The sequence below is a fragment of the Scylla paramamosain genome, chromosome 47 (genome assembly GCF_035594125.1).
Source record: "Scylla paramamosain isolate STU-SP2022 chromosome 47, ASM3559412v1, whole genome shotgun sequence".
Classification (NCBI taxonomy): Eukaryota; Metazoa; Arthropoda; class Malacostraca; order Decapoda; family Portunidae; genus Scylla; species Scylla paramamosain.
Window position 1 is genome coordinate 4,265,001 of NC_087197.1, and position 12,500 is coordinate 4,277,500.

General features: G+C 38.7%; 1 protein-coding gene across 12 annotated transcripts in view; it reads right to left on the minus strand.

The window, feature by feature from the left end:
• LOC135095069 (WD repeat domain phosphoinositide-interacting protein 2-like) overlaps positions 1–12,500 on the minus strand; it is a 29,538-nt gene that overhangs the window by 3,924 nt on the left and 13,114 nt on the right. For 8 of the 12 annotated variants that reach the window (XM_063995736.1, XM_063995735.1, XM_063995734.1 and 5 more), the window contains 7 exons: positions 12,407–12,500; positions 11,736–11,807; positions 11,013–11,212; positions 10,387–10,560; positions 8,645–8,770; positions 7,893–7,993; positions 4,635–4,709 (listed from right to left, as the gene is read on the minus strand). The exon at positions 12,407–12,500 is cut by the window's right edge and continues 101 nt beyond it. In XM_063995736.1, the coding sequence (XP_063851806.1) occupies positions 4,635–4,709; positions 7,893–7,993; positions 8,645–8,770; positions 10,387–10,560; positions 11,013–11,212; positions 11,736–11,807; positions 12,407–12,500 (842 nt within the window). The remainder of the gene's footprint in view (positions 1–4,634; positions 4,710–7,892; positions 7,994–8,644; positions 8,771–10,386; positions 10,561–11,012; positions 11,213–11,735; positions 11,808–12,406) is intronic. The other 4 variants (XM_063995726.1, XM_063995737.1, XM_063995731.1 and 1 more) reach the window with 2 other exon arrangements.

Consider the following 12,500-nt stretch of genomic DNA (forward strand, 5'->3'; position numbering starts at 1 on the left):
CCACCCTTTCCCACATCAATGAACAATCCTCCCACATTAAGGTGTTAGAATATCCACCACTCCCACAGCAGCTCCAAGACTCCTGTGGCTGTGACCTTGAGAGAACAAAAGAACACACGGGTAGGCGCAGCAACAAGACCTACGAGTGGTAATCCCTGCTTTAGTGTCTCTGGCCAGTATTCTTAAACGCTATGCTCTCTCACCGCGACTGTTTTCAAAGGCCAGATGTGATTAGAAGGGTTCTCAAGGGTGTTTGTTCTGGTAAGTGTAGAATTCTTGTTAATCTGTCACTTAAAACGTAAAAACAGCCTTAAAAACTCGTATAACTTTACCATAACTGTTTTCAAAGTTCATGGAGGTAATCAGACGGGTTCTCAAGACTGTTTTTCCTGTTAAGTGTATGAATCTTGTCAATCTATCACTGGAACCTTAAAGACACCCTTGAAAACCCGCGTCACTTCAACTAGAGCCTTTTTGAATGTAGTGGAGATGCGGCAAGGAAGCGTTTCAGAATACGGCCCTTGGTTCCACACTGCACTGACAGACTTACGTAACTTTACACAAGGCAGATCGGAGGGTTTCAAAATACAACCGTGAAATCCCAAACAAAACCCACAAAAATAGAACCTTACAGAGACACGTTTTTTTTTTTTTTTTTTTAGATCCTTCCAGACACTCGGGCAGAAATACTATCATCACTATTACTCTTACTATTATTTTTTTTCAGTGTAAGAGGGGGTAGATATACTATTATGACTATTACTATTGCCATAAAATCATACACGGGTGCAGGAGAGGCTACAACAGCTCTGTAGTGAGGTTCTAGTTGGGTTGGGATTTGTACTACTATCATTTATTTACTTTAATGTACGAGGGACACAAATACTATTACAACTATTACTATTGCCATAAAATCATACACGGGGGGCAGAAAAGGCTAAACCAGCTATGTAGTGGGGTTCTGTTTTGATCAGGATCTGTACTATTATTTTTTTTATTTATTTATTTTATTTTTTTTTTTTTGTAAGACAGGCACCAGACAACAAAACGGACAGGGAAAATTAAAAGAATAAATAAAGAAAAAAAAAAGGGGGGGGCAGTGAGGTGGCAATCTTAGGCCTAAAGAAAGGTCACAAAAGGTCATACAAAACTGGAGGATAAGTGCCTTGAGGTATTCCTTTCCTGTGTGACTGAGTGGGACAGCAGAATACGAACACTTGAGGAGGTTACATGTAATTATCTGTGTGTGTGTGTGTGTGTGTGTGTGTGTGTGTGTGTGTGTGTGTGTGTGTGTGTGTGTGTGTGTGTGCTAGCCATCCTTCCTGTCATATTACTATTATTATTATTGTTATTATTATTATTATCATTATCATTATTATTATCAACGTTTGGCTTCCTCTTTTTGTGGGGAACTTAAATAAAGTCATACAATTATACTTTATCATCTAATCCCTTATAAAGTTACTACTACTACTACTATTATTATTACTACTATTACTACTGCTACTTCCATCACTTCCTGCACCTCCTCCCACACACTACTGAAGCATCTATGACTACTGTGCTGTGCTATAAAGGTTCAAGGCAACTTAGGGTGTTCAATTCCATGCATCAAGCCACAGCAAGCTCAGAACCTCTAAGGCTTCACCACCAATCCTCCTGCTAGCCTACAATTAGCATCTCAAGGGCAGAATGGGATTAAGAGTCTTCAGGTTAGATTCAAGTGCTTATTACAGGAGGATCGAAGACACCATTACAGAATATAAGGCTCTATGCGAATAATAAGTAGGATTACAGATTTTTAAAAGATGAAAACAGTTGCATACATTTTCGGTAACCTAGAATTAGGATAGGATAGGATAGGACAGGATCAAGGGTCCCCAGAATAGGATCAAGGCTTAATGGAATAGGATCAAACACTCTAGTACAGAATACAAGGCTGTCATAGGATCACAGCTTGTAGGATCTTTTGAAGTAGGATAGGGGAGGATCAAGAGTGCAATGGATAGGATCAAGGCTTATTGGAGTAGGATCAAAGACTAGTACAGAATCCAAGACTCTATCATAGGACCAGAATGAGGATTATGGGTTCTGAACATGAAAAATAAGAGCATAAACATCGCCATTAGAGTTTCTGGTCAAGGATCCAAGACGTTCAAACCATATATTGTGGAATCCAATCATTTCAACATGGAATCAAAGCTTACAACAAATTAATTAAGCATTTCCAACAGAAGAAAACATAGCTCAGGACTTGCAACAGGATCAAAGCTTCCCAATTCCATGATAAAGATAACAAAAGGTATTCTAACACCACAATAGAGGTTCAAAAGATTACAGCGCTCAATTGGGGATTCAAGTTTCTATAGACGAATTAAAGGAAGATTACGACTTTTAAACAGGATCAAGGCTTCCCAACTCCATGATAAAGATGACAAAAGGTAATCTAACACCACATCAGAGGTCAAAGAAGAAAATTACAGCGTTCAATAGGGGATTCAAGCTTATATATATGAATTAAAGAAAGATTACGACTTTTTAACAGGATCAAAGCTTCCCAATTCCATGATAAAGATAATAAAGGAGAATCTAACACCACAACAGAGGTTAAAAAGAGGATTACAGCGTTCAATAGAGGATTCGAGCTTCTATAGGCGAATTAATGGAAGATTACGGCTTTTTAACAGGATCAAGGCTTCCTAACTCCATGATAAAGATAACAAAGGAGAATCGGACACCACAACAAAGGTTCAAGAGGAGGATCACAGTTTTCAATAGAGGATTCAGGCTTCTATAGATACTTGAACAGCAAACTAAACAGCAAAAGAGGAAGAAAATGAAAAAATATTATAGCGAACATGAGATAGAGAATTAAATGAAAAGGGGAGGGAAAAAATGACAAATATAAGAATAAGGGAAGAAAGGGAAAAGGATGATGAGAGATGGTGAAGAGGAAAGTAAACCGAAATAAGGAAAAATTATAATTACAAGTAACGAGAATAACAGGGGAAAGAAAAAAATGGTGACTATATGGAAGAAGAGAAAAAAAGAATGGAAAAAAGGAAACAGAAGAAAATGCAAATAAAAATGAGAGGGAGAAGGGAAAAAAAGGCAGAAATAGATAAGAATAGAAAGAGAACAATAGAATAAAGAAACAATAACAATGAGAGGAAAAAAACAGAAAAGGTAATGATAATATTGAGAAGAGAAGATAGATAAATAAATGAAAGAAAGAAGAATAGAATGAAAATAAAGATGGATGTGACAAAGGAGGAAAATAATGTACACTAACACATGAAAGAAGAAGAAGAAGAAGAAGAAGAAGAAGAAGAAGAAGAAGAAGAAGAAGAAGAAGAAGAAGAAGAAGAAGAAGAAGAAGAAGAAGAAAAGTAAAGAAAAGAAAAAAAGAAAAAAGAAAAGAAAAAAAAAGAAAAAAAAAGAGAAGATAAATTAAATAAAAGAAAATAAAGAGGAAAAAGAAGAAAACATCAGAGGATGAATAAATAAATAAGAGGGACGTATTTTTTAGAAACAGGAGGAAAATAAAAGAAAAATCAGAGAGAGAGAGAGAGAGAGAGAGAGAGAGAGAGAGAGAGAGAGAGAGAGAGAGAGAGAGAGAGAGAGAGAGAGAGCACTTCTATCCATCTAAATACATTCTTTCTTCAATGCATTAAAGAAAAAAAAATGAAGCTTTCAAAACCTAACCTAACCTAATCCAACCTAACCTAACTTAATCTAACCTAACCATGCATAATACTTGGGTGCCGTAGTGCTGAGGTCAAGTTAGGTTAGGTTAGGATGATGTGAGAGAGAGAGAGAGAGAGAGAGAGAGAGAGAGAGAGAGAGAGAGAGAGAGAGAGAGAGAGAGAGAGAGAGAGAGAGAGAGAGAGAGAGAGAGAGAGAGAGAGAGAGAGAGAGACTAAAGATACACAGAAGACAAAAAACAAGAGCCACAAATTTTTAAAAAATGAAAAAGGGAAGGAAAAAAATAAAAATAACAAAGAAAACAAAACAAATCTAAAACAAAGAAAGAAATGATAAGAAAATCAGTGAAAAATTAAAGAAAACAATGGAAACACAGAAAGAAATGGAAAAAATGAAAGACAAAGGAAAACAAGAAAAAAAAGGAAAAATAAGGAAAACAGAAAACATGAAAACAAAGGAAAAACAAAGAACAGAAAAACAGGAAAAAAAACAAAGGAATAGAAAAAAACAGGAAAAACACAGGAACTGGAAAAAAATCAGGAAAAGGAAAGGGAAAACAGGAAATCAAAGAAAACAACACAAGGAAAACAGCAAGATCAAGAAAAAAATTTAAAAAAACATGAAAATTAGAGGAAAAAACAAGGAAAATTATAAAACAGCGAAGAAAAGTATAAACGAAAGAAAACACCAAGAAAAATAAAAATAAAAAATAAAGAAAAAAATATAAACAAGAGAAAAACAAATAAGTAAAATAAAATAACATAAAATAGATAAATAAATAAATAAATAAATAAATAAATAAATAAATAAATAAACAAAACAAACAAAACAGCCAGATTAAGACAGCCAGACTAAGACAGCCAAACTAAGACAGCCAGACAGACAGACAGCCAGACAGCCAGACAGACGGACGTTTTTATTACGGCTACCTGTCATCACGGTCCCGGCCGGTCCCCTGAGAACTCCAGCATAGGTCCCCTCTCCTCCTCCACCATCAGTATGTACTGCAGAGGGTGGCCAGGGCAGGGCATGAGTGGTGGTGGTAGTGGTGGTGGTGGTGGTGGTGAGGGGGGTGGGGGAGGAAGAATATGGGTGGTGGTGGTGGTGGTAGTGTTTTTGTTTTTGTTGTAGTAGTAGTAGTAGTAGTAGTAGTAGTAGTAGTAGTAGTAGTAGTAGTAGTAGTAGTAGTAGTAGTAGTAGTAGTAGTAGTAGTAGTAGCAACAGCAGCAACAGCAGCAATAATAATAATAATAATAATAATAATAGTAATAATAACAGTAGCAGCCGTCTTAACAGTAGTAGTAGTAGTAGTAGTAGTAGTAGTAGTAGTAGTAGTAGTAGTAGTAGTAGTAGTAGTAGTAGTAGTAGTAGTAGTAGTAGTAGAAGTAGTAATAGTAGCAGTTGCAGTAGTGAAGTAGCAGCAAAAATAGCTTCTTGAAGTGCGAGCGAGCGAGCACACACACACACACACACACACACACACACACACACACACACACACACACACACAGATTTGGACAAGTGTGTGGCATGGCAATGGTGATGGTGGTGGTGATGAGGGTAGTAGTGGTGGTGGTGGTGCATACAGCAGGCAAACTTTATTTTACCTAACATCACCACCACCACCTTCCTCACTGCTCTCCAAGGAAGGCTGGTGTTGCAATGTTAGGGAGATGAGGTCCTGCTACTGTGTCCTGTGTTTCGTCACCACCACCACCACCACCACCACCACAACCCTGCCCTGAGAATTACTACAGACTGCACTTACTCTCACAACAGCATTCATTACAACACAAAATAAATAAATAATAACAAGTAAATACATAAAATAAGGAGAGATAAAGAAATGAAAGAAAATACAAAAAAGGAAGGTTGCCAAATGTCCAATGCACCCATAATAAAGTTTTTATATTATGGAAAGCAAGTCATACTAATCTCATTAAAAAAAAATGATTTACTAGGATATTCAACTTTTTTTGTATTTTCATGTCAAAAAATTATCCATAAACTAAATTAAGCTTTTTTTTTCTTTTTCTTTTTTTTTTTATCTATGTTTACGTCACCTACTGATGAAACTGCCCTCTCTAACACTGTGCTTCAACTCTCTCTCTCTCTCTCTCTCTCTCTCTCTCTCTCTCTCTCTCTCTCTCTCTCTCTCTCTCTCTCTCTCTCTCTCTCTCTCTCTCTCTCTAGTAGTAGTAGTAGTTAGTGTTGCTTCCACAGTACCTACCACCAACACCACCACCACATAACCTAACCTAACCTAAGCCACAGTATTAGTAATGGTGGGGAAAGAATACTGGGGTACTGTAAGGGACTGAACAGGTTATATGCAAGGTCCTATATTGCAACTACTACTGCACATATATTGCCTCTCTCTCTCTCTCTCTCTCTGACTACTACAGGTTGTACTTATAAGGGGTCAGCACAGCAATCTGGCAGTGTAACAGTTAGCAAGACACTCCTTCAACACAAAGGATTCAAGTTTCTACGTATTAACAGGAATAAAAATGCAGCTTGCGTTTATCAGCTCAGTGAAACAATCTGGCCGTGTACAGGTTAGCAAGTGGCAACAGTACTCAACCCATGACAGCCTGACCTCTCTGTGGTCCTGGGAAACACTGAAGTGAGAGGATGACAGTGTTTCAAAGTAATTATAGTTGGAAATGTGTAGTGTGTGTGTGTGTGTGTGTGTGTGTGTGTGTGTGTGTGTGTGTGTGTGTGTGTGTGTGTGTGTGTGTGTGTGTGTGTGTGTGTGTTTGCATTTGACCAGGTGTGCTTACAGTGATTCAGCAACAGACTGTCATCGCATGAAATATGTCATTTTAAAAAGTGTGGTTTTGATTACTCGAAGGTGGCGATTAAGTAAAAAGTACAGAATGAGGAAACAATCTGATTTTTTGCAATTGGCTTGGGTAACTATACCATCCCACACTGTACCCTCACTGTAGTACCATCCTTGCTACACCTGCCCTGGCCTCACCCCATCACCCACACACACCCGACACCTTACCCTCACACACAGCCCCTCACTGTAGTATCATCCTTGCTACACCTCCCCTGGCCTCACCCCATCACCCCATCACCCACACACACCCCACACCTTACCCTCACACACAGCCCTTCACTCTAGTACCCATCCTTGCTAACAAAGAAAAAGAAATGAAAAGAATAAGCAAGAAAACTGTTATTATTATTATTATTATGTATAAAGACAAACAGCTTCTCCAATACCAAACTTTGTATATTAGAAGCTGCACGCACCTTTCTTATGGAGTTAATAGGGAAATAATGGATTTAAGGGTGTTCTAAGGGGCATTTCAAGGGGGCAGCAAAAACTCACAGGTATATCAAATCTGCGGTCTTGTCCACTTGATCCTCACACATTGCAAGGGACAACAATGCAATTATTACTGTAACTGTGATGTCAAGTACTTCAAGGGGCTAGAAACTGTGCTTATAGTAGTAGTAGTAGTAGTAGTAGTAGTAGTAGTAGTAGTAGTAGTAGTAGTAGTAGTAGTAGTAGTAGTAGTAGTAGTAGTAGTAGTAGTTAGTGTTGCTTCCACAGTACCTACCACCAACACCACCACCACATAACCTAACCTAACCTAAGCCACAGTATTAGCAATGGTGAGGGAAGGATATCGGAGTACTGTAAGGGACTGAACAGGTTATATGCAAGGTCCTATATTGCAACTACTACTGCACATGTATTGCCTCTCTCTCTCTCTCTCTCTCTCTCTCTCTCTCTCTCTCTCTCTCTCTCTCTCTCTCTCTCTCTCTCTCTCTCTCTCTCTCTCTCTGATTGCATGGACTGAAAAACAAATTGAAATAAAAGAAAATAAAGAAAACACTAACTGGCTGTAAACAAGAAAATAAATAAATAAATAAATAAAAAGACAACAAGAAAGATTACAAACACACAAAAATAACAATGACAATAACTTGTCAATGAAAAATGAAGATAACGATAACAAAAACAATAACAATGACAATAAAAATAACAATAACAATAACCTAAAAAATAATAAAACAGGGAAACAAAGGAGAGAAAAAAAAAGGTGTGAAAAATTAAATACACAAAACCACAAAATAAATAAATAAATAAATAAATAAATAAATAAATAAATAAATAAACAAATAAATAAACAAATAGATTAAAAACAAAAGCATTAAACTTCACCCACCTGGTTCGGTCTTCTTGGCTGCCCCAGGGTAAGGTCCAGAGGTGGCGGTGGAGGCCCCAGCGCACTCCCCTGTGGTGGGCCCCCCCTCGTGTCCATCCAGTCTGGGGGAGGGGGAACAGGGGGTTAGTGATGGGTGGGAAAACAGGGGGTAATGTGGGGGGAGGGAAGCAGGGGGTTAGTGTGGGGATTAGGAGGTAGCAGTAGTAGTAGTAGTAGTAGTAGTAGTAGTAGTAGTAGTAGTAGTAGTAGTAGTAGTAGTAGTAGTAGTAGTAGTAGTAGTAGTAGTAGTAGTAGTAGTAGTATCACCTGCCACTTACACTAACAACAACAACAACAACAATAATAATAATAATAATAATAATAATAATAATAATAATAATAATAATAATAATAATAATAATAATAACCTAAAAATTAAACCCACTAAAAAAAATAATAAAACAAAAAAAGGGAGAAAAAAAAGAAAAAATAAGAAAAAATAAGAAAAAAAATAAAACAAACAAAACCACAACAACCAACAAACCAATCAACAAAACAACCCTTTCACCGTTACTTAACCCTTCCCACACCCGAACACAACATTTAAACCCACCATTAAAACAAACCCCTTTTAAAAACACACAATTGCAATCAAATTCCCTTTAAATTCTCCACCTTCCTTTACATCCAACTTAACACACTCATCACAATTATCTGAATACTGACAAGAGACCATCACCCCATCACCCTACCCTCACCCCATCACCCATTACCTGTGCTGCTTGATAAGGGTACAGTCGCCTCCCTCGCTGGTGTTAAGGCTGTACACATAGAGGTACCCGTCCATGGAAGCCACCAGTACCCGGGTCTGCTTCTGAATCCTGTGAGGGAGAGCCAGGCTAAGCAGAGGAGTGAATAAGTGAGGGAGTGAGTGAGGGAGGGAGTGAGGAAGGGAGTAACTGTGTGATGTACGGGTGGCTGACTGAGGGACTGATGGAGTGAGGGGAGTGATTGTGTGTGTTGTGTGTGAGTGTGACTGGCTGACTGACTGACTCATTATATTTGTTGGTTTCATATGTATTTGTGTGACTAAGTGGGTGGGTGGGTACTGACTGACTGACTGACTGATCATTTGTCTGTTTGATATGTGTATGACTGACTGACTGACTGACTGACTAATTAACTAGCTGATATACCGAATGACTGACTAACTGACTGACCGGGAGGGTAGATAAGTAACTGACTGACTTGGAGGGTAGCTAAGTAACTAACTGACTGACTGACTGACTGACTGACTGACATGCATAACTAACTTTATAACTAACTGATAGAATGACTGAGAAAATTTTTTTTTTTGTGTGTGTGAAAACTATATATATAAAAAATTAATTAATGAAAAAATACAATAATAAATAAGTTCACAATAAAACATAAATATTTGGTAAGAAAAAAACACAGAAATATTACATACTAAAAATCACACAAAAAAATAAATAAGAGCAAATAAATAAATAAATAAATAAATAAATAAATAAACAACCAAAACATCTTATAAACTAAAGGAACCAACCTATTTTTAGATTTCCTGTATTGTTATCTATTTCAAGAACATTTATCTATTTATTTATTTTATTTATTTATTTATTTATTTATTTATTCATTTATTTACTATTCTTATTTTTTATTTTATTTTAATTTTATTTTTTTGGTGGCCTTCAGTGCGTCCTAAAGCACATCAGTAGGCTTCATCTAATATACAAACCTATATATATTTTTTTCAGTTATATTTTTTTATCATTTTCTTTTAGTAGAAGTAACATCAAGACAACCCTTCAATTAGATCAACAGTTCTTAACCTTTCCTGGCTGCCACTCACCAAAGTCCTGTCCACACTGACCAAGGTGACCCATGTACCTTCATAAACACTCTTATTTAAAATTGAAGTTATATTTAAAAGGCAAGAGCAGATGAAGACTGTTTTTTTTTTTTCACCTCATTTTTTTTTTCACCTCAATTGTGTGTGTCTGTGATATTGTTAGCCTTAGATGTTAATAACTCAGGGTTCTGTACACAGGAGTAATGCCTTGACAACACTGTGAACAGGTACACTGGGGGAGAAACTGTGCACATCCCTGACGACCCACTCAAACAGCCTGGCAATCCATGACCCAGGGGTTAAAAAGCACTGGTCTAAATATTTTTCTCTTTTTATCTTTTCTCTCCCAACTGCCCTTCACTTAACTCCATACCACACCCAAGCAACTTAACCTAACCTAACCCAACTTAACCCAACCTAACCAACTTAACCTAACCTAACCTAACCATCTTAACCTAACCTTACCAACTTAACCTAACCTAACCTAACTTAACCTAACCTAACTAACTACCTAACCTAACCAACTTAACCTAACCTAACAACGTACCATGCATCTAACCTATTTGCTGACAGACACATCCTTCTAGTGCTCCTTGCTGACCTCCTCCTACACACCAAGCAGCCACCCCAAACACTCACGTTGCAATGGCACACACATTCCTCACTCCCTGGAACGGCAGGGTGACGGTGGCAAAGGCCCGGCCCTGGCTCATCATGTCCGCCACGGGTGTCGGCAGGTACGAGGCGGAGGCAGACACAGCCTTCGTCATCCACCCCATCAATCCCTGCTGCTCCTCCACTACCGGGGGCCGCCTGGGGGGTTGAGGTTAAGTTAGGTCAAGTTTGGTTTGGTTTGGTTTGGTTGGGTTGGGTTGGGTTGGGTTAGGTTAGGTTTGTTTTAGTTGGGTTGGGTTAAGTTAGGTTTGGTTTGGTTAGGTTAGGCTAGGTTAGGTTAGGTTAGGTTAGGTTAAAATGGAAAAGAAAGTGAATAAAAACACTGCAACACACATCTCGATCTGAGAGAGAGAGAGAGAGAGAGAGAGAGAGAGAGAGAGAGAGAGAGAGAGAGAGAGAGAGAGAGAGAGAGAGAGAGAGAGAGAGAGAGAGAGAGAGAGAGAGAGAGAGAGAGAGAGAGAGAGAGAGAGAGAGAGAGAGAGAGAGAGAGAGAGAGAGAAGATACAGAAAAAAATAAATAAATAAACCAAGAAAAACCCCAAAGAAAACAAAACATCAACAAAACAAACACAACACTCGGCAACACTCACGTCTCCTTGATCTCCTCCAGGCGGAACACATGCACGGTCTCAGTGTTGGAGGAGGCACAGAGGAAGAGGGAGTCAGGGGAGAAGGCCAGGGAGAAAATGGTGGCACATCGCTTCATCCCTCGCCGCAGTTCATGAAGCCTGGCGCCCTCCCCAACGCTGAATACCCTGATTACCGTGCCCCTCTCTGAAGCTGTGGCAATCTGTGGGGGGTGACGGGGTAGTGATAAAGTGATGGAAAAGTGCTGTGTGGTGATGGGGAGGAATGGTTGACTTATTGTAGGGGTCTGTGGGGGTCCGTATTCTCCAACTTTTCTGCGTCTAACCTTCTCTAGTTTCCAAAGGCTCTAGTTGAAGTGATGCGGGTTTTCAAGGTTGCTTTTACAGTTCCAGTGACAGATTAACAAGATTTCTACTTTACTAACAAGGAAAACACTCTTTTGAAAGACTCTAGTTGAAGTGATGCGGGTTTTCAAGGGTATTTTTATGGTTCCAGTGACAGATTAACAAGATTTCTACATTATTAAGAGGAAAAACACTTTCTTGAAAGGTTCTAGTTGAAGTGACACAGGATTTTAAAGGTGTTTTTACAGTTGATGTGACAGATTAACAAGATTTTCATATTATCAGCAGGAGAAACACTCTTGAGAACCCGGGTAATCATCTCTGTGGCCTTGATAAACAGTCATGGTGAGAGCAAAGGTTAGGTCAGGTAGTGTGGGTTACCTTGGTGCCTGACGCATTGAAGGATATAGCTGCCAGGGGACTGTCATGTGCTGGAATCATAATCTTGGCTTGCTGGGAACAGAGGAGAAAGAAAATAGCATTGAATAACTCCCATATCTTATCTATTGTCCCCTTAACTTATTCATTTATTTATTTATTTATTTATTTTTTTTTTTTTAGCTTACTGTACACAAAGGGAAGAGAAAAGGAGACTGATTAATTCCCTTCTCTCTTACCTCTTATATCCTGATTGCTTCCATATTCCATCTATCATCCTCTTAAACTTATTCATTCATCTATTCATTTGTTCTTATCTTAACTAACAGGAAACAAACGGAAAAACAAAGACAAAAATAAACATCCCTCTTATCCCTACATACTTGTCCTGCCCAGCTTACAACAAACCCTTTAGCAAACCCCACCCATTCCTCCAACCCATACCCTACCCATTCCTCACCCATTCCCATACCCACTTCCTACCCATTCTCCTACATACTTCCCACCCATTTCCCAACCAATTTTCCACCATTCCCCTACTCATTTCCTCAAACCATTCCCAACCCATTTCCTTACCCATTCCCCACTTAATCCCCAATCCATTCTCCACCCATTTCCCCTTCCCATATTCCCAACCCATTTCTCCACCCATTCCTTACCCATTTCCTACTCACCAGGTTCTGCGCGTCGAATATCTGCACCTGTCCGATGCTGTTTGAGCCGGGATAGGCCAGGAAGCAGTTTTCGTTGCTAATGGAGAGAGCACAC